We start from the raw sequence: 23,170 nt of genomic DNA, 5'->3' as shown, positions 1-23,170 counted from the left end.
ACAGGTAGTTAATGGCTGGAGCAAATCAGTTCAGGATGGTGTGGGGGTTTCTAATAGGCCAAGAAGGACAGTATCTCCATCCTACTTCCCTGTGTGAGCTGGTGTGGCTGGGAGAGACTGCAGGACCTCGGCAACACTGGTGTCACCACTCCAGTGCTTTCCCATGTGTTTTTCTTCTCTTCTCAGTCCCTTGGGCCCCCTCCATCCTAACAGGCTGGTATTTTTCTGTCTCTGCAGGCGGTTGCCTTGTATGCATCTCTTCCACCAAGTGTGCGTGGACCAGTGGCTGGCCACCAGCAAGAAGTGCCCGATCTGCAGGGTGGACATTGAAACACAGCTCGGCTCAGACAGCTGAAAGGACTGGCTGGACACACCATTTTCCTTACCAGGTCGTATGGCCATAGACCCTTGCAGCAAAATTTTTGCCTTCTGAGCCATTTGATTGAGAGGGGAAGTCTGCAGGCACGTTAGTGAGGAGGAGGAGGAGGTGGTGGTACAATATCTAGCAGTAGGAGATATTGCACATACGCAGGATACAGGCCCAGTGAAAGGGAGCTGGCATTCCCGGAGCTCAGAGACCCCGTGCTGCAGAAGATTTAGTGTTGAATATGAAGGAACTAGTTGTGGTAGCCTGGCCTGTCAATCCTGCACTTCATGGGGATTGTATATATACCTCTTGAATATGTAGAAACATGTTAGGGGTCCTTTAGCTATTTCTATGGATGGCAGCTGGAGCATGTTAGCTTAAGAAATGTTGTGTTTGATGCCCTACTCATCTTGTGGTGGACATGTTGCTGTTACCTATTTTGCACCAAATATTTTTTCATAGATTCCTTATTTTGGTGCCTGATTAATACATTGCAGAGGGGGAATAAAGAGGTCAAACTTTCCCACCCTTGGGGTGGGGGAAGAGGAGAAAAAGCAAAATCCTGTTTACAGTCAGAAGGGTTTGCGCTCTTTGCCTCAGCCGCGTGTGCTTCTTTCCCTTGCATTTACAGTGTGTTGCAAATTTAGAGAAGCTTAAAGAAATAAAAATTGGGGATAAAACGAGCGAAGCAATAGGGAGAAGCTTCGTTCCTGCTTGTCTGCTGGTGCTGGACACTTTCTGTAGGGGCATAATATTGGACTAGATGCTGTTTCTTTGCTTTCTGTATCTTTAACAAAGTAGCTTGTCATATCAAAATCCAAGGAAGATCTGTCTATTTGATTGCCATTGTCTGTGATGCTTTCTCCTGTGAGCTGTGTGACTGGTTGGCTTCACCAGCTCCAAAGTGATGGTTACTGGAGTGGGTGCCTACAGCTGTGCTTTGGGGTATAATAACACCAGAGAAGTGCTGAGAGGTGCAAAACATCGACTCTTCTTCCATGCAAAGGCATCTCTGATAACAGGGCAGAAGAAAACTCGATGCTCTCAAGGCACTGCTGAGACCATGAGCACTTGGGCGTGGGAGGGGGAGGGAGGTTGGAAGTGGGGTTGCTGCTTTTTTGGAGGTTTGCTGCTGGGTTGTGACCTGCCTCAAAGAATGTGTACCTGCACCCGTGTGAGCTTGTGTACATGTTTCAGGCTGTATCCACACGGAGTAATCAGTGGTTGTTAAAACACAACTTAATCACATTAACACTCAAAACAGAATTAAGAGGCAATACCCGAAGGAGCGAGCTGTTGTGATCCACGCTCCCCCTGAAAAAAAACACCTCAGCATGCCAACCACAGGGACCGAGTGGAAAACCCTCCGGAAAACCGACATTCACAACCAAAACATTCTTTTTCTTTCCTTTTTTTTTTTTTTTTTTTTTTTTTTTAAATTTCGTACTAGGGGAGTGAAAGAGCTGCAGAGGAGCAGCAGGGGAATTAGTCAGGAACATTATGTATTGAAATTTCTGATGTGGTGGGAATGATTTCTGGCTCCCCTGAGCATCCGTTTCGCTGGAGCCAAGTGATGCTCTCCAAGTAGAATCAATCATAAACCACTATCTGAGAAATCGGAAGATTCCCATGAGCTGTAATTGGAAAACACCAACCTCAGAGGCACCACAGAGACTTCTTTTTTTTTCCCAAAGGGAGAGGGGAGAGAAAGAGGGAATCCCCACAGACGTGCAGGTGCAGGAGCCTCTCTCTTCATGTGTCCGTGTAGGTAGGAGGGAGGGGAGTGGGACACTTGGTAGGGAAAACAAAAGGAAAAAATTTTTGGCTGTGAGGGTGGTGAGAAACTGGCACAGGCTGCCCAGAGAAGCTGTGGCTGCCCCATCGCTGGAAACATTCAAGGTCATGTTGGACAGTGCTCTGTGCATCCTGGTCTAGTGGAAGGTGTCCCTGCCCATGTCTGGGAGTTGGAACTGGATGACCTATTAAGGTCTCTTCCAACCCAAACTATTCCATGATTTTATGATATATTTGACACCCAGCACAAGCAACAGCTTCTTGGGGGATGTGGTGGTCCCAGCCCTGATGTCCATGGGTCAAGGAGTAGTCCATCCTTGGGACTGGCTCCAGCAGCAGCAGATTGAAGCATCATTACAAATAATACTAATAATACTATTTTATACAAGGCTTTGGTGGTAAAATACACTGCAAGGAAGTCTGGTCTGTCCAGGCGTGAGCTGGGGGTGAAGCTGGGAGAGGAACAGAGTGACTGGGACTCTGGCTGGGTGGGGAGGGGATGAGGAGTGCTCCTGAACAGCGTATTTTCTTAAAGCCTGTGAGAAAGTGTTACTATTTGCCTAATAAACAAGCACAGTTTTTAAAAAAAAAAGATCAAGCAAACTAAAAAAGAAAAAAAAAAAAAACCAACCAAACCCTTTGGTGAAGAAAAGCACCAAACTCCCATGGTCTAGTGTGAGTGACTGATCCCAAGGTGTGTGCGAATTTACAGCATCTGGAGTTGTATTGGTGTGTCAGGTTTCTTTGCATTTAAATAATTTGTACGAGTAGGTTGCGATAATAGGGTGAGTTTAAAAAAAAAAACAAAATGAAACAAACAACAACAACAAAAAAATCTCTAGAAACAAAACATTGATAGTTTACAGGGTTTTGTGAGTTTAAATGCCTTATATTTAACAATCATAATTTATGACTAACTTGTAGATATTGTGGGTTCTTATTTAATTATTTTTATAGTTGTTTTTTTTGCATTTTTAATTATAATTTATTTATTTAGAAATTACTACTAATTTTTTTTATTACTCCTATTACCTCATTTTTGCATTGTTTCTGGGAATGGAATGCTTTGCATGCATCGGTACTTAAAAAAAAAATTAAACAGGGGATGTGGGGGGTAATGCTTATCTTGTCAAAAACAAAAAAAAAAAAAAAAAAAAAAGAGAAAAAAATCAGGGTGTGTGATTACAAACTGTATTACTGTGGTGCTGTTACCTTGGATACATTCCATAAAAATGCAAACCTTTGATTCTGTATGCTGTGACATAGTGGAAAACTGCAATATAGTGACTGTGTTTAGCACATATATATGAATATTATTTGCACTCATAATCAAACTCTGGTGATCCTTTCGCTTGCGTCCCCGCGCATTGAAGGCGGTTCACGACGCTCTGCAAAGCCAAAACGTTTTTCAGTTGGTTCCCGGTCCTGCCCTGTCCCCGCTGCCCGCTGGTGATGCTGCTGCTCTTTGCTGCATGTGTGACCCTGCAATGACACCCAGCAGGCCCCCGCTGCAAGGCTGTGCTTGGGGCAATGCATTGCACCCTTTAGTGCCAGACTCTGCACGTTGCTTCAAAAGCCAAGGAAGGAAGGCCAGGTGTGGTGGTGGCTTTGTCCAGATTTTGGTGCCTGTGGGTCCTCGGTTTGGCTCTTTTCACCCTCTGTGTGTGCACCCAGCTGGGGTGAAGGAGGCAGTAGGCTGAGCCTGGGCTTGGAGGGAACAAAAGTGAGGAACTCCTTGCAGTTTTTTTAGGGGTCGACCTCTCTACTCAGAGGCTAGTAAGGCACTGGCACAAGTTGCCCGGAGAAGTTATGGATGGCCCAGCCCTGGAAGTTTCAAGGCTGGGTTGGACAGGGCTCAGAGCAACCTGGTCTAGTGGAAGGTGTCCCTGCCCATGGCAGGGGGTTGGAACAAGATGAGCTTTAAGGTCCCTTCCAGACCAAACCGTTCTGGTACTCTCTGATGCCATGTCTAGCCAGGAGGGGGTGGGATGGACACAGGGTCGATCTGGTATCCCTTTGCAAGGCCTGTCATGAGCATTTGCTATAACCCAGCTCTGAGCTGTGAATGTGGCAGAAGCCCCTAACTGATTCTTTTGGTCAGTTGGTTTCAACCCTTCTGTAAAGAGAGAAACCTCCATTTAGAGCTTTTTAGTCCACTGTAGAGCTGGGACCTGTGCCAGAGAAGGGAGTCAGCCCCAAAATTACATGGCCAAGCATCCCCATCCCCATCCTGCCACAACCATGCTGTTCTCACAGTGCTCTGCCCTTTCCCAAAGGCTCCTGAAGATCAAGTGTTCCAGCTTTGCAAGAAGGTGAGAGTACATGGGGTAACATTTTAAGCTTTAAGCCATAACCACCCTTGGTCAGTGCAGACACTCAGCCATGTATGGACAGAACTGGGGTTTGATGCATGTGCTCGGCCAGTAGCCACACCTCCCCACCCCAAAAGGCTTTGGATGCAATTCTGTTTTGGGTTAGAAAGGCACAAAATCACTGTACCTTAATTTTTTTCTCTCTGTCCCTTCAGGGTGCTGCTCTGCTTTGTTGACTTTGCCTTACCCCAGGTTTTAAACCTGTCTGTGTTTTTTACCTTGCTGCTCTCTAACACTCCTCCCCTGTAGCCTGGAGCTGTGATTTTGAGCTGTTTGGGGACAGGGGGGTTGGTTGTTGTCCCCCCCAAAGTCACTGTAAAAGGGATAAGTAAAACAAGGAGCAAACAAAACCCCTCTCCTTTAATGGCCCGGACAGGTGAAAGGATCACCCACATTTTTGTATTCCTACTGCTGTTCTGTTGTGCTGTGCAACATTTTGCTACATAGACTATTTTATAGAAGAAAGCTAGAAAAATATTTATTATTAATATTAAAGCAATAGTGCATTGAAGAAATGGAAAGACATTAGAAATTGTGTAAATGCTTAGATTCACTTTTGGTGGATTTTTTGTACTTTATTTATAACTAATAAAACAAACTGCATTGCTAACTATAAACCTGTGCCACACAGAAGTCACCTGGCAGGGCTTGGTCTTTATTTACTGCTCGTATCTGGTTTCTTTGGGTCGGAGTAAATTCTTCTTTCACTGCTTATGCCTTTGGACTTTGATGTGCAAAAAAAACCACTGCTGGGGTATAAAATACCCTGCCCATCTGTTTCGCAGAGGCTGCTGGTGGTTGAGCTCCATGGCAGGGGTGAGGTAAGGCTCTACACGTTGGGCACACCACCATGCATGATGTCCTGTGGCACCAGTTTAGTGATCAGGTGCCAAAATCACTTTCTAGAATTTCTGAAAAAGGCCTGTTAAAGAGAGATTTCTTCTCCATATCCCACAGTGCCTGTAGGATATCTCTAGCAAGTCCTGCAGAGGTATTGAAAGGTTCTTCATCCTCCTGGTGGAGAAACTTCTCCTTCTGTGTGGGTCTCCTGTTTAATAACTAAGGAAGGACAAACTAATTGGAAGAAAAAAAATACTCCAAACTAATACCAATACATTTAAGGGTATTTTTCAATACTTTTTTTACCTGCTGGAGAATCCAATGTCATGCACCCAATTTTGCATCCTGCGTAGTTAATTTCATAGGTCTTCCTGCGCTTTTATTCTCTCCCACTATCGATGGTGCCAGTCTCTGCTCCTGCCCACTCTTGATTCAGCTGTTCCTCCTGAAAAGCTGAGACCAGTCTCCAGTTTTGACTATGTGATTAGACTAAATAAGCCTTGGAGACAGGCGGTTGCTGATCACAGAGATTTGGTTCCTGTAGCCGAAGGGAATTGCCGGCTCCTCCAGCATCCAGCAAACGCTGCATAAGGGATGAACCGTGTTCAGGCAACACAAACCTCTAGTTACAGGAAGGTTTCAGAAATTCAGAAAACAGAAAACAGGTTAAAAACGACCTGCTGGTCCATCTGGGGGAATATCTCACTTTCTCACTGAGATCTTGATGATGTCCTTTGGAAGGGTGACAGCGGAGAGAACGTTGCTGGAGATGGCAATTGGTTTGGTTTCAGAACTGGAGCGGCAAACACGTCACTACGATCTGATAACAGTCCTGCTGAGCACAGCGAGCAGCTGCCAGTGTCTGTGCTGGGGAGGAGCTGTGCCCATCAAGGTGTAACAGCACGGACCGAGATGCAACGTCTTTATTCACTGCTAGCATCTGCTCTCGCAGCAGCTGCCCAGGGTTGGGAAGCTTAGCCCTTATTTGTGTCTTGTAGCATCTAAATCCACAGCTGGCTCAGAGGTTGCAGCTCAGAGCTGTACAACTCCATTAATAAATATATTTATTCTTGGTTTTGTTTGGGTTTTTTTCGTTGGTTGGTTTTTTTCTTTTTTTTTTAGCTCTTTTCAATTTTAAAATGGACCTTTACACATAAGGATGGGGCAAGGGAAGATTATAATATGTTCTCTAAATACAGAGTATAAGGTACTTCTCATCCCTCAGTCATTCTGTCTTCATCAACGTAAGGTTGGTATATGATGCTATAAGAATATTTTGCAACAATTTCATAGAGATTTGCAAATAATTCCCTGTGTCCTGCAGCAAGAGGCAACCAATCCTTCAGCATGCAACACTGCAAAGGGCTTCTTGTTTATACTTGTTTTCACTGTTAGCACCCAAATGCTTTGTAAACATAAATTTAGTAAACATAGCATTGCATCAGATTCCCAAAATGATGGAGGACACAGAGACAATGGGACAGCCTGGTTTTGAAGACTCACTCTGATTGTAACCTCCTTGTCCTTTGCTCTTGCTTCCCAACTACATTAGTGTTTTTTTGGATGAAGGTTTGTGCATTAAAGCCTAACAATTAAGGAATAAAGAGGAAAAAGTTAGAGGTTGGTGGTGGGAGCAGGAGCTTTGCATCTGCCCAGCTTATCAGCTTTGGGATGCTCTACCTGAGCCATACAAGAGGCACAGGACTAGGAAAAATCTGGCTTTTCTGCTCCCTAGTTCTCCACTTGGCCAAGAATGTGTTGAATTTAGCAGCTTAGTGCAAATCCAGTCCTTGGAAAAACTCCACTCTTGCCTTATTACTTCTGTAGCATTAGTTGTTGTAGCAACAGAAGGATTCCCCAGAGCCGGGGTAGAGTCGAGCTTTGCACTAACAAAGGGCCTGTTTGAAGTCTTCAGAAGAAAAAAGTGGAGTTGTTTCATGCTTTGCCAAGGTTGCCTTCCTGGGAGGCAGTGGGGTTGCTGACCCCCCATCACCAAACTCTCCCTTGGCCTGTTTCAGGGCAGCTTTGCCTGGAGCTTTTGTGTTGAGTGTGCCTGCTCAGGGATGGCAGGAGGTTTTGATGGCAACCCAGGTATCTGCAGTCTCATCTCCCATCTACACACTGGTCTGGTGACCCCAAAGATATTCATTCCTGCTTCAACAGGATTTTAGTCCATGGTCCTATCTACCTCCTATATGTGATTCTTCCCAGATGGGAGCACATCTAATATGCAAGGTAAGGATATATCTTTCCTCCTTGCCCCACGAAGGGAGGGTGTGTGGGTCAGAAGCTGCCTCACTGCTCCTGAGGGCTGGAATCATAGGATCATCATAGAATCACAGAATGGTGTGGGCTGGAAGGGACCTTAAAATCCAGTTCCAACCCCCTGCCATGGGCAGGGATACCTTCCACCGGAATAGATTTCTCCAAACCCCATCCAACCTGGCCTTTAACACCTCCACAATAGCGTGTATCAGTGTGGTGAACTGGTTCAGTGGATGGCAGGGATTAAACTGCAGCAGTGGTGCTCTAAGACCAGCTTCCCCACAACTCTGTGCAAAGTGGGGACTGACTGGAGACAACCAGAAATGCCAGGAGTACAGCATTTTAATGGGACAAACTCCTATTTCACTGCAGCACACATTTGCCTAAAAATGGGCCAAACCTATTGACAGGAAGGTTTTTTTTCGTAGCCCTGGTTAGACTGAGGTGGGAGAGAATGCAGAGAAATCAAAAGCCTGACCCTTATTTTGCTTCAAACACCCACTGGGGAACTGCAGTGACACTGCACAAGCGCAGCAAAAACAGATGCCTCAGATGCACTCACGGGACACCCTGGGTAGCCAGGGAGCCTGAACCCCATCCCAGCAGGATCCCGGGGATGCAGCACACTTGCTGACCCCAGCACTCCCTTCAACCCTCCTGAGGTTTGTTCTGCCCCTCCTGTAAGCCCCCAGCCCCTTGCTCACAGCTTGGCAGCACCAGTCTGCAGTGGGGAGGGAGAACACAGCCAGTGAAGGCTGCTATTATTATTCCTCTCAGCAAGTAGTTGATCACTGATGAGGTTGATTACTGGGCTCATTTAAACAACTTGCTCTGCTCCAAAACCATCAGTTACCATAAAGGTTTCTAAAATGAATTAGTCTGAGCTATTATTTGTGAGCTGACATAGACAGCCATGAATAATCTCAAGTCTCTCCAGTGGTGCCTGCTGTGGAAAATAGAAATGCAGAACTTCCCTGGAAGGGCTTTGGTAGGATGCAGCAGCTTTCAAATACCCATGAGCAATTGCCAGCACCTGCAAGATGCCCCTTACTCCCGTCTCAGCATCACCAGCCTTTGCTGGGGCCTCCTTTGTCCATGAGCAGTCAGAGATTCAGCTGTGGGACAGTCCTGCCTCATGGCCAGGTCATGCCCCAGCAGAAGCATCACTCCCAACCCAGGGGCTGATGGGGTGGGTGGGCTTAACCCACCCACATGACCCATTTGATCCCTATTCATACAAAGTGCTTGTTTAAAAACAGGTTTTGGAAAGGGGAACATCCTCTCATGGGTGGGCCAGGAGGAAGGTCTTCTCATGGCAGCTCAGACACCTCACTTTCCCCTCCAAAAGATGTGTCCTGCCCCTCTGCTCCCTGTGGGGAGAGAGGGCTCCAGAAGCAATGATTTATTTAAGGCTTTTTTTCATTGGTACTTGTAGAGATGCAAGTACCTGGGAAGAGCTCATCAACAGGAGCACTAAACGTTGTTGCCTCCAGGAAATCCCTTCACCGCAGAAAAAGACTTATTCCCTTATTAAAGGGAAAAAAAAACAGAAGAAAATGAATGGCAGCTGCTCTGAAACAGAGTTGGTATTCAGGCCATATAGGGTAAGATTATCCTGAGTCAGCTTTGAATATAGTTAGCACAGCTTCCTTGCTGTGGAATTGATTATTTGGAAGGTCTTTAGCCCTGGTAGCGGTAACCACAGGTCTCAGCCCTGCAGACTGGTAGGAATTCAGCTGGACAGCTGAGTCTGGCTTGGGGGAAAGAAGCCCAGGGGTGGAAAACACCACTCAGATCCCCCTGCTTAAGACCTAGATGGGTGGATGCAGGTCCTCCCCAAACTCAGCTGTGTCTGCTGCTCCTGATGTGGTGCCTTCTGGAGACGTGCATGTGTGTGTGTGGACATGCAGAGTTTGCAGTTGCCAGTAACTGGGAAAAACTGGGATCTCCAAGCTCAACTTTCTTAAATAAAGTGACTCAACTCTCTCACCTCTTTACTTATCTAAAAGTGGAGCTCATCAGTGGTGTAAGGTTCTCCCAGCTGTGGCAGGGCATAGCACTGAAAGCAGAAATACCTGAGCTGGTAAGGGACAGTTTCTTGTGGCTCTCAATCATAAGTAAGCAACAAAGGTATTTATTAATTTGCATTTTTATATGTATTAGAAAAAAAAGCAAACAGTATTAATTTTACAAAATATTAACCCAGGAAGCACATCTTGCTGCTAAAAATCTCTCAGTACAAAAGCCAGTGTTTTAAAAAGTAAAATGCGATATAAAACAGTACAATGAGAAAAAAAAATTCACGTACAGAAGGGAGGACCAAACACTTCCTGTGGCCCTGCCCTCCTCAGTACCTGGGAAAAAGCTCCCTCCAGATTAGCCCATCGCCCCGGTTCTCATCCAGCCACTTCCCGCAGGGGAATATGGTGGTCACGCCAGTGGCTGAGTTGGTGATCTCCACCCTCTCCACCAGCCAGCCTGGTGCCAGACCACTGTTGTCGTGCTCAATCCGGACCTTTTTTAGCTCCCCCATATCCAGCGTTTCCAGGTAAAACCTGTTGGTTTTGCCCCTTTCGAAGAGGTTCCTGAATTTCTGTTTCAGTGCCCGCTTGCCCGAGTCCCCGTTCAGCCCGTAGATGGTGATGAACACGTTGGCGTCGGTCCCCGCGCCCTTCTCAAAGCCTGTGACCACGATGGTCTCATACTTGACTGGCACCAAGCTCCGGGCTTTGCTGGCAAAGCTCTCTGTGACCTTGGCACACTCGAAGACTTTGTAGTCCCGCCTCTTGTATCGCAGAGGGATTTTGGAGTTGCACCTGAAAAAGTATCTGCCGGGGGAAAATCAGTGGCGTGTTAATGGTGTAGATGGCCACTTTATTGGGCAAATCGTGTGGAATCACAAAATTGTTTAGGGAAAAGACCTCTAAGATCATTGAGTACAACTGTTAATCCAGTACTGCGAAGGCCACCACTAACCCATGTCCCCAAGTGCCGCATCCACATGGCTTTTAAACCCCTCCAGGGATGGGCAGCTGTGCCAGGGATGGACAATCCTTTCAATAAGCAATTTTCCCTAATATCCACCCTAAACCTGCCCTAGCACAGCTTGAGGCTGTTTCCTCTCATCCTGTCCCTTGTTCCCTGGCAGCAGAGCCCGATCCCCCCGGCTCCCCCCTCCTGTCAGGGAGTTGCAGAGCCAGAAGGTCCCCCCTGAGCCTCCTTTTCTCCAGGATGAGCCCCCCCAGCTCCCTCAGCTGTTCCTGCTGCTCCAGACCCTTCCCCAGCTCAGTTCCCTTCCCTGCACACGCTCCAGCCCCTCAATGTCTCTCTTGTCTGAGGGCCCAGAACTGCCCCAGCACTGGAGGGGCCTCAGCAGTGCCAGCACAGGGAGGGCACTGCCCTGGCCCTGCTGCCACACCACAGCAGAGACAGGCAAGTTATGGACTGGGCATTCTACTAAATTGCCCAACATTAATGCTGTTTCAGCACTTTTCCATATGTGGAGCACTAGAATTTCTCCCTAGAAAGAGCTGTGATGGAACATTGCAATTGCAACTGGAAAACCTGACATCTACCTACACAGCTACAGACATCCTGCACACGGAAAGGATCGGTGTGGGGCTCTTGTCACATCTTGTGCCTGTGCAATGGCATGTCCTGTTACAGACCCATTGAGGCAGGATGAACAGGAAAAAAAAAAACCAGAAAAAAGGGATAGAGGATGTTTAAGTCTCCCCTTTCATTTCTAGATCACCCATCTCATCCTTAGGAGGGAAAAAAAAAATAATCATAGAACACAGAAATGATAGGTACCAGATGCTGGAAGCCCTTGTCTCTGCAGTGCTGCCTCTGGTGATGTGCAGGGAGCACAGAGCACATCCATAAATTACCTTGTACCTGGCGCCCAGCCAGGGGCTGGAGCACTCTGCTTTTAATGATTTATTTCATTTCCAATGATGCAGATCAGTTCCAAATGAGCTTTTCCCCCTTCCCCGCCCTCACCAAACTGCAGCAGGTCCTCCTGAATGGAGTGTAGCTGGATTGCAGTGTGTATGTGTGTAAAATAAACACCTGGAGGAAGGGTTACTGTGATTTCAGCTGTGCTGTGTTTCTTAAGCACTTCCAACACTTTTGGCGTTTTCTGCAGCCAAAGAGAAAAACCTCTTTCCCTGGAAAGAGGCTCTGTAAATGAGAAATTCCAAGGGGAGAAAAATTTTAGGCTCATGGACAGAAAACCTGCATGAGAGTGAGGTGGATATGTTGCCTGATGCTTCAGTTTTATCTCTTCAGCTATGGAATAGCTCATGGTCTGGAGGTATAACGATGCATGCCAATCTTCACAAGGGGCAAGAAGAAAAAAGATGACCTTTCTAGACCTGAGATTTGCAAGGAAAAGTTTTAATGCAGCCCTTTCACATACTAAGATGTACCACTAAATAGCAAAATCCCAGTATAATTCAAAACTACTGCCGCAGCAATTTCATAACTCTCTTGATTTGGTCTTTGACTTGTCTGGGTGGTATTTTTTGGATTTTGGGATGGGGAATACTTGAAGTGAGAGCTTGCTCTCATGGTGCAATCTCTCCAGTTGGTCCTTTGCACAGCAAACACCACAGTGAAGTGTTGCATCCGCAGAGCTGGAGCCCTGCTTCAGTGAAAGGACAGGCTGCAGGCTCTACCCGTACCTCCTGGCTGCCCTCTTTAATTTAAAACAGCTTTAAAAAAAATCCGTGTCTTTGTGAGAATGTCTTTGGCCCCTTCACAACACACTGTTTCAGCAGTTTCATCATGCTCCCAGAGACTTTAGTGCATGGATTTGATTGCGCAGCTGGACTTCGAGGGTTCCAGGTTTTTCCCCGTCAGGAGAAAAGAGCATGTTTTAGTATGCAATTGACTGAGTTTTCATTCAGCAAACATTATTAAGGCTCTTCAACTGTCTGATTAATTTGCTAGGAGAGACTCTTAGCTTTAAAAAGAAAAAAATCCAACACTTCAAGGATTTCTTCTTAAACACTCAATTGTTTCAGCTGAAATGAACTCCTTGTAGTTAAACTCTTTAGCAGCAATGGAAATAACATGGAGAAGAGAAGAAATACACAATTAACAGTGCAGATTTTTCACTGAAGTGCAGTTTTTTTCTGCAAATGGATGATCTCCTCTGGTTCCTGCATAGTCCCTGTGCTATCTGCTCTCTGAGATGTGAATGTCACCCCTTCAAAAAGACAGGACTCAGACCAAAGCATGTAGGACCTGACATGCTCAGGGCTCCTCAGATATGGTCCAGCTCCATGACTGTGACATTTCCAGTCATGTCCAGCCTTTTTTAGGACCAGCCCAGAAGGATCTTTGATCCAAAGTGGTCTGAATCAGAGGCTCAGGTTTTGTCTTACCCTCGACTTGTTTCTAGGAGCTCTTTCACAGGACTTACTTAAAGACCAGCCCATGCAGAGCATCCTAAAAACCCCTTACATTTCAGCCAGTCTGGAGTATTTCCCACAACCTGAGACATCAATTTGTCCTAGCTGTGAGATTCACCCAAGGCAGCTTGTTTACAAACTTACCTGCACATGCAAATCCCCTCTCTAACAACTCCGAAACTGCACAGGTGAGTCAGGCAGGGATGTTCTGCACCTGACACACCAAACAACATGTCCTTAGCTTTCAGACTAAGGTGAGACTTTCTGTTATTCCTTCAGGAGGACATATGCAGAGCAGATCAGCTCCCTCATGCCCTCCTGGGGCAGCTCCTTGCAAATGAGAAGGCACTTACTTGTTGCAAAGCTCCATCTCCGTCACGATAATCTCCTGGACATGCCAGAAGACATCAGCTTTCGCAGATGACTTCTTCCCATCTTTTGGGCAGTGACCAACACAGATGGCTGCAATATCCCCAACGTTCTTTGAAGAAAACTGAAATGTGTCTGTTGCTCCCCTACAGGAAACAGGGAGCAGTTTCAGCATCCTGAAGGCTGCCAGTGACTTGTCACATATGGACATTAAGTAATTTGCACACAGCTATAGGAGATAGAAGATAAGCCTTCATTCACAGTCATTTGATTTAACCTACAGTCATTCAACACAAAGTATAATTTCCATATTTAAATTTAGTATTTTCTCTGATTAGGGGTGACACTTTAAATTGTTGCCACTAGAACTTCCCAGGATAAACTTGAGCTGTTCCACATACAAAATCAATTTGCCTCATTATAGATAAAGCTAAAGAATGACTAATTTCCCCTCCAGCACTTATTCATTCATTCTTGACAGATACTGTATCTGTTACACATCTACCCACCATAGCTGTTTTAAATTTGCTAGTTCAGCCACCCTTCCTGAAGCTCAGATTGAAAATAGTTTAGGGAAACAATAGAATCATAGAATCTCAGAACGGTTTGGTTTGGAAAGGACCATAAAGAACATCTAGTTCCAAGCCCCAGAAACGGGGCAGGGATGACATGTCTCTGTCAAGCCCTTGACTAGATTCCTGTCATGTTCCCTGAGCATCTGTTAGGTTGATTTCCTTAGATTGGTCCTTGTTCCAACCTGCCTCCAAGGATAGTCTGTGAGTAATGCCTTGGAGCATGCTGTCTAAGCCCTCCATAGACACCATCAGCTGAAGGTTGAGAGGAAGCTCCTCCTGATATTTCATAATTCACATGATACCTCAGACATTCATACTACATCCCACATCAGCTGTAAGTTCACCTTCCTTTACCAGGAAAACCTTTCCTCCCTGCAAAGCAACAGAATGTCCCGTGACTCTGAAGAGGTCCCTGTCTCCTAAGGACGTACTGTGTCCTTAAACAAAGCAGAAAACCCAGCTCACATTGGAGCACTTTGGTGCCACGTGGGAGAAGGAATATGCTCCATGTTACATGGATGTGCCTCCAGCCTGTCTGAGTGAGAGGCTGATTCTTGGCTTTCCTCACGCGACAGTGATCTCGCAGCCTCACCCTGCAGGTTTGTCTGGGAAGTCAAATCTGAGCAGCTCTGACAACATTTAGCCTCTAACTATTATTACTTTCTCTCTGATTCCCACTGCCAGTGAGATGCTGCAAAAGGAATTAAAACCACCCCCAGTTTCCTTCTGCTCCTCCCAGCTCAGAAACACACACAGAGCCTCCCTGGGGGCTCGCCAGAAATCCCTTTGCATGTCCTGATACAAAGGGAGACACGCACACGCTTGCAACATCTGTATTTCCTTTTGCCAAATGCCTTTTTCGTGTCATTTTAAAACCTAGTCTGCGACTGCCCATCAGAAACTCATTTTATATGTTCCTTTTAATCCAGGTGAGAAGCCACCAAGCTTTTTGGGAGGGGGATAAGAAGAAGCACGGCACAAACACAAGTCTCTAAGACAGCCTAGAGAAGAGGTGGCGTTCGTGGAGGACACGCAATGGGCAGGGAGTTCCTGTAGCCCACCATTCTCTTTACTACCTTTCGAATCTCCTTTTCTTGGAGGAGTTTTCCATGAGGAATTCCTTCGAGCGGCCCATCTTTCCTTCTAAGATGATCCAGATGTTTTCCTTTGTGTCTGCGTCCTCTCTGTCCCTTGTTACTGTGACAATCTCATAGGCTTTAGAGCACAATTAACACACACATTAAACAAAAAAGGAGGAGCAGATGGCCAGCAAGATCTCTTCATTTGGCTGTCACTTTGCTTAAAAACTCCTTCCCTAATATTTTTCACAGCGCACAAGAAAGCACTTGAAAAATAAGAATGGAAACACTGAAATCTGTAGTATTTTTGAATTCTAAGTGCTTTGGGGTAGAATACTCAAAAAATATGAGTCCTGCTCAATTGGGTAGCAAGAGTTATTCTTAGAATCATAGAATATCCTGAGTCAGAAGGGACCCACAAGGATCATCAAAGCCCATCTTGAACAAGCTGTGTTCAGCTCCCTGCTATGCTAAGCACTCCCTTTTTAACACAGTCCATCCAAATCCTCCTATTTTTTTTTGTGCCAGTGTTCCCAACAGAGTGAGGGTACCCAGGTACCTGACCAGATGTGCTCAGATGCTGTGGTGGCCTATAAGTACCCAAAAGGGCCATCACAAGGCTGATTTTTTTGCACTGGCAGAATGACATCACACTAAAGTAATGTGATTATTGACTCTCCAGGACTCTCCCGAAAAAGACCACTGTTGCTGGAGCTCTTGAGATGCGCTTTGCATATCATCAGTGTGGTTAAATAGCTCTTGTTGGCTGACTCACTCACCACATCAGACACCAGTGTAGTTACCTCGGGCCTAGTGGGATCACCCAGAGCAGACCCAGGGCCATGGGTTGTTAAGCTCAGGTGTCATGTTCAGCTGGAATACTTGAGCTAGTAGGCCAGAACGAGTTAAAGAGGAAGCCGGAACAATGTCACTCACAAAGCTTTAAGGACTGATCTTATTTTCCACCTCAAAGACTCAAGCACATTACTTCTAATGAGATCATGTGTTCTTTTGGCTTATTGCTGTATTGAACCACTGAGGATGGGCCCCTCTTAGGTTTCAACCCACAATGAGATCTTTTTCTTCCTCATAAACCCTGATTTGTTTCCTTCTTATCCCAGCACTTTCGAACTAAAGAGTATAATAATCCAACCCCTAAAGCCTGCATGGGAACCTTTAGTGAAGCAACTTGCAGGCGATGTGGTCCTATGGCCTCTGAGGTCCCTCAGCAAATTGCAAAAGACAACTCCAAAAACTCACCAGTCCGTTCCTTCAGTTCCAGGATGTCATTGTTGGCACAAGCCAGTTCTCTTATGAGCTGCCCATCATCTTCACCTTTAGCCAGCCAGCGATCACACTGGAAGCGAAACGTCTTGTCCATGGCAGAGTCCATCACATCAATATATTCCAAGTGCCAACCCGGTGCAATTCCTTGTAAAACAACAAAATAAAAAAGATTTGCTTATTTGCACATAGCTTGGGTAATGAGGTGAGGTGCCTTTCCTTGGTATCACCATCTTGGTGCTAGAAATCACAGAATCTTGGAATGGTTTGGATTGGAAGGGATCTTAAAGGTCATCTAGTCCAATGCACCTGCAGTGAGCAGGGACACCATCCTGGCCCCATCCAAGCCAGTCTTGAATCCTTCCAGGGGCGGGGCAGTCACAGCTTCTCTGGACAACATGTGCCAGGGTTTCACCACAATTATTATAAAAACTTTAACCCTTATACCCAGCCTCAATCCATCCTCTGTCAGTGGGAAGCCATTCTCCCTTGTCCTGTTGCTCCAGGCCCTTGTCCCAAGTCCCTCTCCAGCTCTCCTGGAGCCCCTTTAAGCACTGGAAAGGGCTCTAAGGTCTCCCTGAAGCCTTCTTTTCTCCACGTGAACACCCCCAGCTCTCCCAGCCTGGCTCCAGAGCAGAGGGGCTCCAACCCTTGGAGCATCTCTGTGGCCTCCTCAGGTCTTTCCGTGATGAGAGCTCCAGAACTGGATGCATCTGACTGATATTTGCTTCAGATAATGTCACATCAGTGAACACAGTATCATTTTGATAACAAAACCAACTTGCTCAAGACCACCATCTGATCCCCCTTCTAGAGCCAGGCCATGTTTTTTGAGGGAGCTGATAGCTTTTGATCAGATATAAAAGTATTGGAGCATGGTCCTGGACAAGCTGGATTTCAGACTCTCTGGGCTAGGGAACACCTTCTGCTTCTGCAGTACCCATAGCAGCTGCAGAGAGACAGGGCTGGTGAGACCCCTGACATCATGTCTACAGAGGGACCATACCATGAAAAAGCTCTGCTGTGGCTCAGGGACAACAAAGCCTTACAAAGTCCCTGAGAAATCATGAGGCTGTTTGTCAGAGCCCAAAGCATGAAAATGCCTGGAAATCAGAGATTTTGGGGGCAAAAGTTAATGGAGTACCCTCTGCAACAGAAACTGCTGCTGAATTTTCCTGGTATTTTAAGTGGAAAGTGAAGACTTTAAGCCAAAAGAAAACTGAGTACATATTCTAACCCCCATCTTGTACCTAACTAACGCCCACCCCTACAGCAAACATTTATGTTGCTATTAGTGAAGACAGCAGTGTCTGTGTGGTTTTTGGTGGTCTCTTCAAGTTTTGGAGTGCAAGTGGGTTTTAGTGTTTTTCTCCACAGCCTGTATTGCCCCCCAGATCCTTCATATTTGGATTTGAATGTCAGAATGCAAAGTACAACTTGCTCCTTTGACTCTGCCAGCTACCACCTGCAAGGAAATTATCCTTCCCTTCCATGCCAAGTAACCAGGATGAATTCCCTAGTGTTGGGACTGGACATGAACACAGGACAGACCAAAGTGATGGATGTCCCAGCATGGACTACCAAATCTCTTAACTATTACCTTGGGGCCTTCTGAGAAGTCATAGCACCCTTTTAGTTTACTACTTAGTTTGTCTGGTTTGGTTTTTTTTTTTTTCCTGTTGGAAAAGCAACTTGAAAATGAAGAAAACAGCATTTGAGAGCATTTTCCTGATTTCTTTGTTGAAATTAAAGAAGCTCTTGTTGAGCTTGGTGGGGATGGGAGGACTTACAGTCCTGCTATTAGTCAGACAAAGAGAGATTATGTTCATGATGAGACATCTCTGCTGACTTATATGTACATCCCAAAGACATTAAACAGTTCTTGCTTTTCCAGGAATTCACTGCCATGTGTCTACTTCCTTACTTTGAAAATATTAATCCTCATTACCTTTGAAAATAAAATGATGGCACCTTTTTGAGCTATGTCAACAGGTCACCCTTTTCTTAAGGACTGTGAGCCCTCCACACCACATGTTGGCTGTTCTCTATCAGCCTCACTGCCATTGCTGTTTTGTACTTTGGCTTCCTGAACCTTCTCCAAGCAAGGAGATCATGCACTACAAAGCACTGACTTCAGCCAACACAACCACTTGCACCTTAAATTTCAGAGGCACAGAACTGTAGAATTATTGTGGCTGGAAATTTCATCTATAGAACATCGGGTCCAATCCCCTAAAAGCCAAAGCAGGTTCCTCAGGTCTGTGTCTGGCCAGGTTTATAGTATCTCCAAGGATGGAGATTCCACAAACTCTCTGGGTGGCCTGTGCCAGACTTGATTACCTGTGCCAAGAAAAAAAGCTTTTTTTCTTATTTTGAATGGATTTTCCTGTATTTCAGTTCGAGCCCATTGATTCTTGTCCTGTCATCAAACACTGGTGAGAAGAGTTTGGCTCTGTCTTCTTTAATTTTACAGTTTGACCAGAGAAACTGTGGCTGCCCCCATCCTTGAAAGTGTTCAAGGTCAGCTTGGACAGGGCTTGGAGCAGCCTAGGATAGTGGAAGGTGTCCCTGTCTATGGCAGGGAGATGGAACAAGATTATCTCTAAGATCTCTTGCAGTGCAAAGCATTCTGTGATTCCATAATCCTATGAAGTCCTCCAGGGCTCCCATCATGCTTCAACTGGAGCAACTTGCTCTTTGGGGCTATTTGGAAATTTATCCTAAGTATGTTTTCAGTGTCAGCTGTTGATTTTTTGGTAAGCTCACTTCCATTTAAGTTCAATGGACATCTCTGCAGCATATTTAGGAGGCTGTTTCACTTCCATCAAATCTTTTGTGACAACAGTAGAGCATGAAAGAAAGAAAACATCCCATCTTTCTCCAGTGAGAGACATCAATGGCTGCAGACCAGGATGGAATAAATGGGTGATCTCTGCCCTGTTGCAGGAGTGAACAGGATGATGGGGTCAGGATCAGTGCTAAGCAGCAGTACCCAGAAAAGAGACTGAGTGAGATGCACATACCCTCCTCCCTTTTCTCCTGCCTGATCCCAGCAGCCACTCACCAGGAGAGCTACAACAAAATCCTGCTCTTTTGTCAGAGGGAGAGAGAGGCCAGAGCTGATTTCCAGCAGATGTTCAACTCTAAGTTGAGGGCAAAGCAAGCACAAAGTGCAGCTTTTCCTGTTCTTCCCCACAAAGATTCTTTTATCAGCTCTGGGCTATTCAAAGAGTAAGTGTTGGGCTCTGTCAGGATTGACACTGAAAAGCAAATGCCAACAGGTTGTCCCTTCCAGAACTTAAATCAAGCAGCTGGATGGCCACTCTTAGAAAAATGGTGCAGCTGCCCTAAAACATCCCCCAGTCTGCTTTAAAGGAAAGATATTTCCCTTCCCTCTCACTAGAATTTGTTTTTTTCTCATTTTCACTCCTGATTGTTAGCAACTTGAATTATATTAGGAGACCCGGAAGCTGTAGAAGGATCCCTTTATTGCTTTTCATTGCTCAAGAGAAATAGTTAACCCCAGGTGAAAGCTGTAATGGATATGTCCAGAGCAGCACATCTTCCCATCCTGTCCATGTCTCATGGTGCCAGGAGTCACATCAAGGGTCTCACTGCCACAGCATTAAACACCATTTAAAAGCTGATATGGAAATCGAAGGGTTTGTTTGTGTCTGAAGAAACTGTTCTGCTTTACCAGAAAAGGTATAGTTTTTATCTTGTTTCAAGCTGGGAAAAATATGTTAAATTTCTTTTTGCATTGATCTGGAAAAAAAAAACCACAAAAGCCAATGATGCTCCAAGTCTAAATGTGAGACTTTCCCTCTGCTGGGCTGGCTCTGTGTGCTGGGGATCACATCAGTGGAAGGAGAACAAATCATGTCTGCAGAACTACTTTTCAGGTCATGAAATCTTGGTTTCAGGGTATTACCCTGTTTACACCTTCTGTTCCCGTGTGACTTTCACAGAGCAATGGGCTCAGAGACATTACAGCACCTGAGCAATAATAGGAAAGGAAACTACATCCCATATGGATGTAACCCCAGAGGCACCAAATCCTCAGCCAAAGCTGGTTTATGGAGCAGTATCAGTGAAGGAGTGAGGAAGAGGAGCCAGAAAAGTGGTGTGGATACAGCAAGGTGAAAGCACTTTCCCAAGTCCTGACCACTGCTGACAAGGCTTGGCTGCACGGGAGAAACTGGAGGATCTCTGCAGTGATGACTCACAGCCCTTCTCCTGGACACCTTTGGATGGGGTATCCTGGTCCTCTGTGAAAGCCAGAGCTGCTCCATCACTCAGCTTGCAGAAAAGCAGAGCAGACCTGTTTGTATCCCACTGACATCTTGAGCAACAGTACTGGGAGAACAAGGACTCAGGAAAAAAAAAAACAGCTGCACAAATGCCTTGGAGAGCACCACGGGCTTTTCTGCAGTGACCCCAGTACAAACCAGGACCACTAAATTTCTTTCCTTTAGTGCTTTGAGACAGACAGGAAGAAATGGTACACATTTGAGCAGTTTCTGCTCAATTACACAGGTCTTGGTCTTTAAAATAATTTGGCAAGCACTGTGCCTTTGTGAAGGGTCCCCTATCACCAAAACAAGTGTTCAACGTTTGTAACAAAAGGTATTTCACTCCAGGCCTGCTTTTGCAGCCATTGAAATCTGCAGCAGCAAACCTGACCTAATAAAACCCGTGGCAGTGCCACGTAGGCTCCTTAATGGTCTGCAGCTGGAAGTGACATTTTCAATAGCATGCAAAACATTTCAAATGTAATTAGAGGAAGAGAAGAGCTTTGGGGAAAAAAGAATCACTTTGCTTGCTTGACTCTGTATAATTTAGCGTGATGTAGTGAAATGTATTCTCTTTCCCAAATGTCCTTATCCAAAAAGAGCAGTTATTTGTCCCATTTATCCTCCTTCCCAAAAGGGCCCAAGCTGGCCACTGGGTGATGATGGGCAAGGACCCTCCGTGCACATCTGAAAGGTCCTCACAGGACCATCTTGCCATCTTCCCAGGTGATGCTGGAAGTCTGTGCTTTCCTGGCATTGGGCAAGTTGGGTTGTAAGATCCTCATCATGCATTTCTGCATGACAATTAGTACAACTGAGCCAGACTTTGGAAGTGGTAGATGAAACGCAGATAATGACATTCCTGCTTCATTTCACTAAAATCCCAACCTGCAGCTCCAGAAGTTTCCCTTGGCCCTCTTGGGAACAGCCACCACTTGCCATCTCTAAAATACTAAGCTATTTTGGCATCTGCAGAAATGTGGGAGGGTGGGGGGAAAAGTGAATGAAACGAGTCAGGTGGGTTCACTGCTCACCAGGCACGTGGTCCCTCACCTTGCTTTAGTGAATATTCACTATTCCTTCCAAAAAAAGAGCTGATGGGATCAAATCTGCTGGCAGAACCACAACCAGGTTTGGATACACACATGCCCATGAAAGTGTCTGCTCTTTGCAGGTGTACTCATTGACTATCCTCTCTGTCCCTTATCTATCTGCAGCAGATCTTTTTTGGTTTTGGAAGCAGTTGACGTCTGATCAAGGATAACAGTAGTCATTACTGGTGCTCATGTTTCCATAGGAGTGAAAAAACCCTCCTTCTTGGGACACTGGCTGCTCAGGGGCCAGTAAAGTATTGCTGCTGCTGAGACATCCACAACCATCAACCAGCATTGCTCAGCCTCTTAATTCCATTTATTTATTTATTTATTTATTTTTAATTTTCATGTTTTCTGAAACATGAAGTAACAACCATTGCACAGACAGTTCACCAGCCTTGCAATCCTCTGACATTATTTATCCCTTGCCTGGTTATGTGACTGTCCACCCCTAAACCCCACCTCGTGAGACATCACCCAGAAAGTGGTGGGAGTTTTTTGATAGCAGCATCAAATCACTGGAAAAGGAGCATTAACTGTGAGGTGTTAAAATCATAGCATCTAGCTGTGCTTCGGTACATCTCAAAACACTTCTAAGAAGGTGAATAATTTTTATCCCTAATTTACATAATTGAAAATGAGGTACAGAGATGTGATTTACGCAAGGTCATTCGGCGAGCCAGTGCCAGAATAAAAATAGATTCATTTCGTGTATCTCTTCTTTAGGATTATGTTAGTTCACACCACAACATTTCTCATCAGAGCAGACAGGCAATGCAAAACCTCTCATAACCTTTGACAAAGCAAAAGCTTAACACTTGGGACAGTTTTAGAAAATAGGTCCCCTGCCCCCCTTCCCTCCTCTGTTGTCTATGCAACTTGTTCAATCCAGGATTTAACTCAGGTCAAAATCACCCATAAATTACCCTCAGAAATTCCCCCCCAGTGCATCCTAAAGATCAACTACGCCTGTGCAAAAGCACTTAGCGGCTCTGAGTGAAGATACAACAGTTTCTCAGATTATATTCTTGTGACTGAAACAAATTCTGTGTTTTATTGAGGACTACTTGATGCAAAAAACATTTAACAAAGATGCAGGGTAATTTATCCCCAAGAGGTGCAAAGGAGGCTTGTAGAAAAGAGAAGCTTTTAGAAAATTGGTAATTCTACAGCTACATCTGGCCTTTTGGGCTCCTTCTGCTTTGTAGTGAAAGATTCTGCAATTCAGGAGATTGGAAAGAAATTAATGAACGCACAAGGTCAACACTGAAATCTTCTTCTCTCCAAGTCTGCTATTTTGATTTCTTACATCTTTTTTTAAAAATTTTTTTACTTTGCACACTCTGCACTGTGACATCTTTGCAGTGCTTTCTGCTTTAGCTGTGACGCCTGTAGCTCATCTTCCATTAAATCATAAAATGG

The 23,170-nt window shown here is 45.4% G+C and overlaps 2 protein-coding genes across 3 annotated transcripts in view; one reads left to right on the top strand and one right to left on the bottom strand.

The window, feature by feature from the left end:
- RNF165 (ring finger protein 165) overlaps nt 1-2,195 on the top strand; it is a 49,100-nt gene extending 46,905 nt beyond the window's left edge. For both annotated transcript variants that reach the window (XM_032676633.1, XM_032676632.1), the window contains one exon: nt 238-2,195. In XM_032676633.1, coding sequence (XP_032532524.1) covers nt 238-355 — 118 coding nt within the window. In that variant the 3' untranslated portion in view covers nt 356-2,195. The remainder of the gene's footprint in view (nt 1-237) is intronic.
- Nucleotides 2,196-9,985: 7,790 nt separating this feature from the next.
- Nucleotides 9,986-23,170, bottom strand: part of LOXHD1 (lipoxygenase homology domains 1) — a 149,843-nt gene continuing 136,658 nt past the window's right edge. The window contains exons 39-42 of the mRNA XM_032675721.1: nt 16,339-16,509; nt 15,076-15,214; nt 13,409-13,570; nt 9,986-10,466 (exon numbers count right to left, since the gene is read on the bottom strand). Coding sequence (XP_032531612.1) covers nt 9,986-10,466; nt 13,409-13,570; nt 15,076-15,214; nt 16,339-16,509 — 953 coding nt within the window. The remainder of the gene's footprint in view (nt 10,467-13,408; nt 13,571-15,075; nt 15,215-16,338; nt 16,510-23,170) is intronic.

The sequence above is a fragment of the Chiroxiphia lanceolata genome, chromosome Z, assembly GCF_009829145.1.
Source record: "Chiroxiphia lanceolata isolate bChiLan1 chromosome Z, bChiLan1.pri, whole genome shotgun sequence".
In the NCBI taxonomy this organism is placed as follows: domain Eukaryota; kingdom Metazoa; phylum Chordata; class Aves; order Passeriformes; family Pipridae; genus Chiroxiphia; species Chiroxiphia lanceolata.
This window is presented reverse-complemented; position numbering and strand designations above follow the sequence as displayed.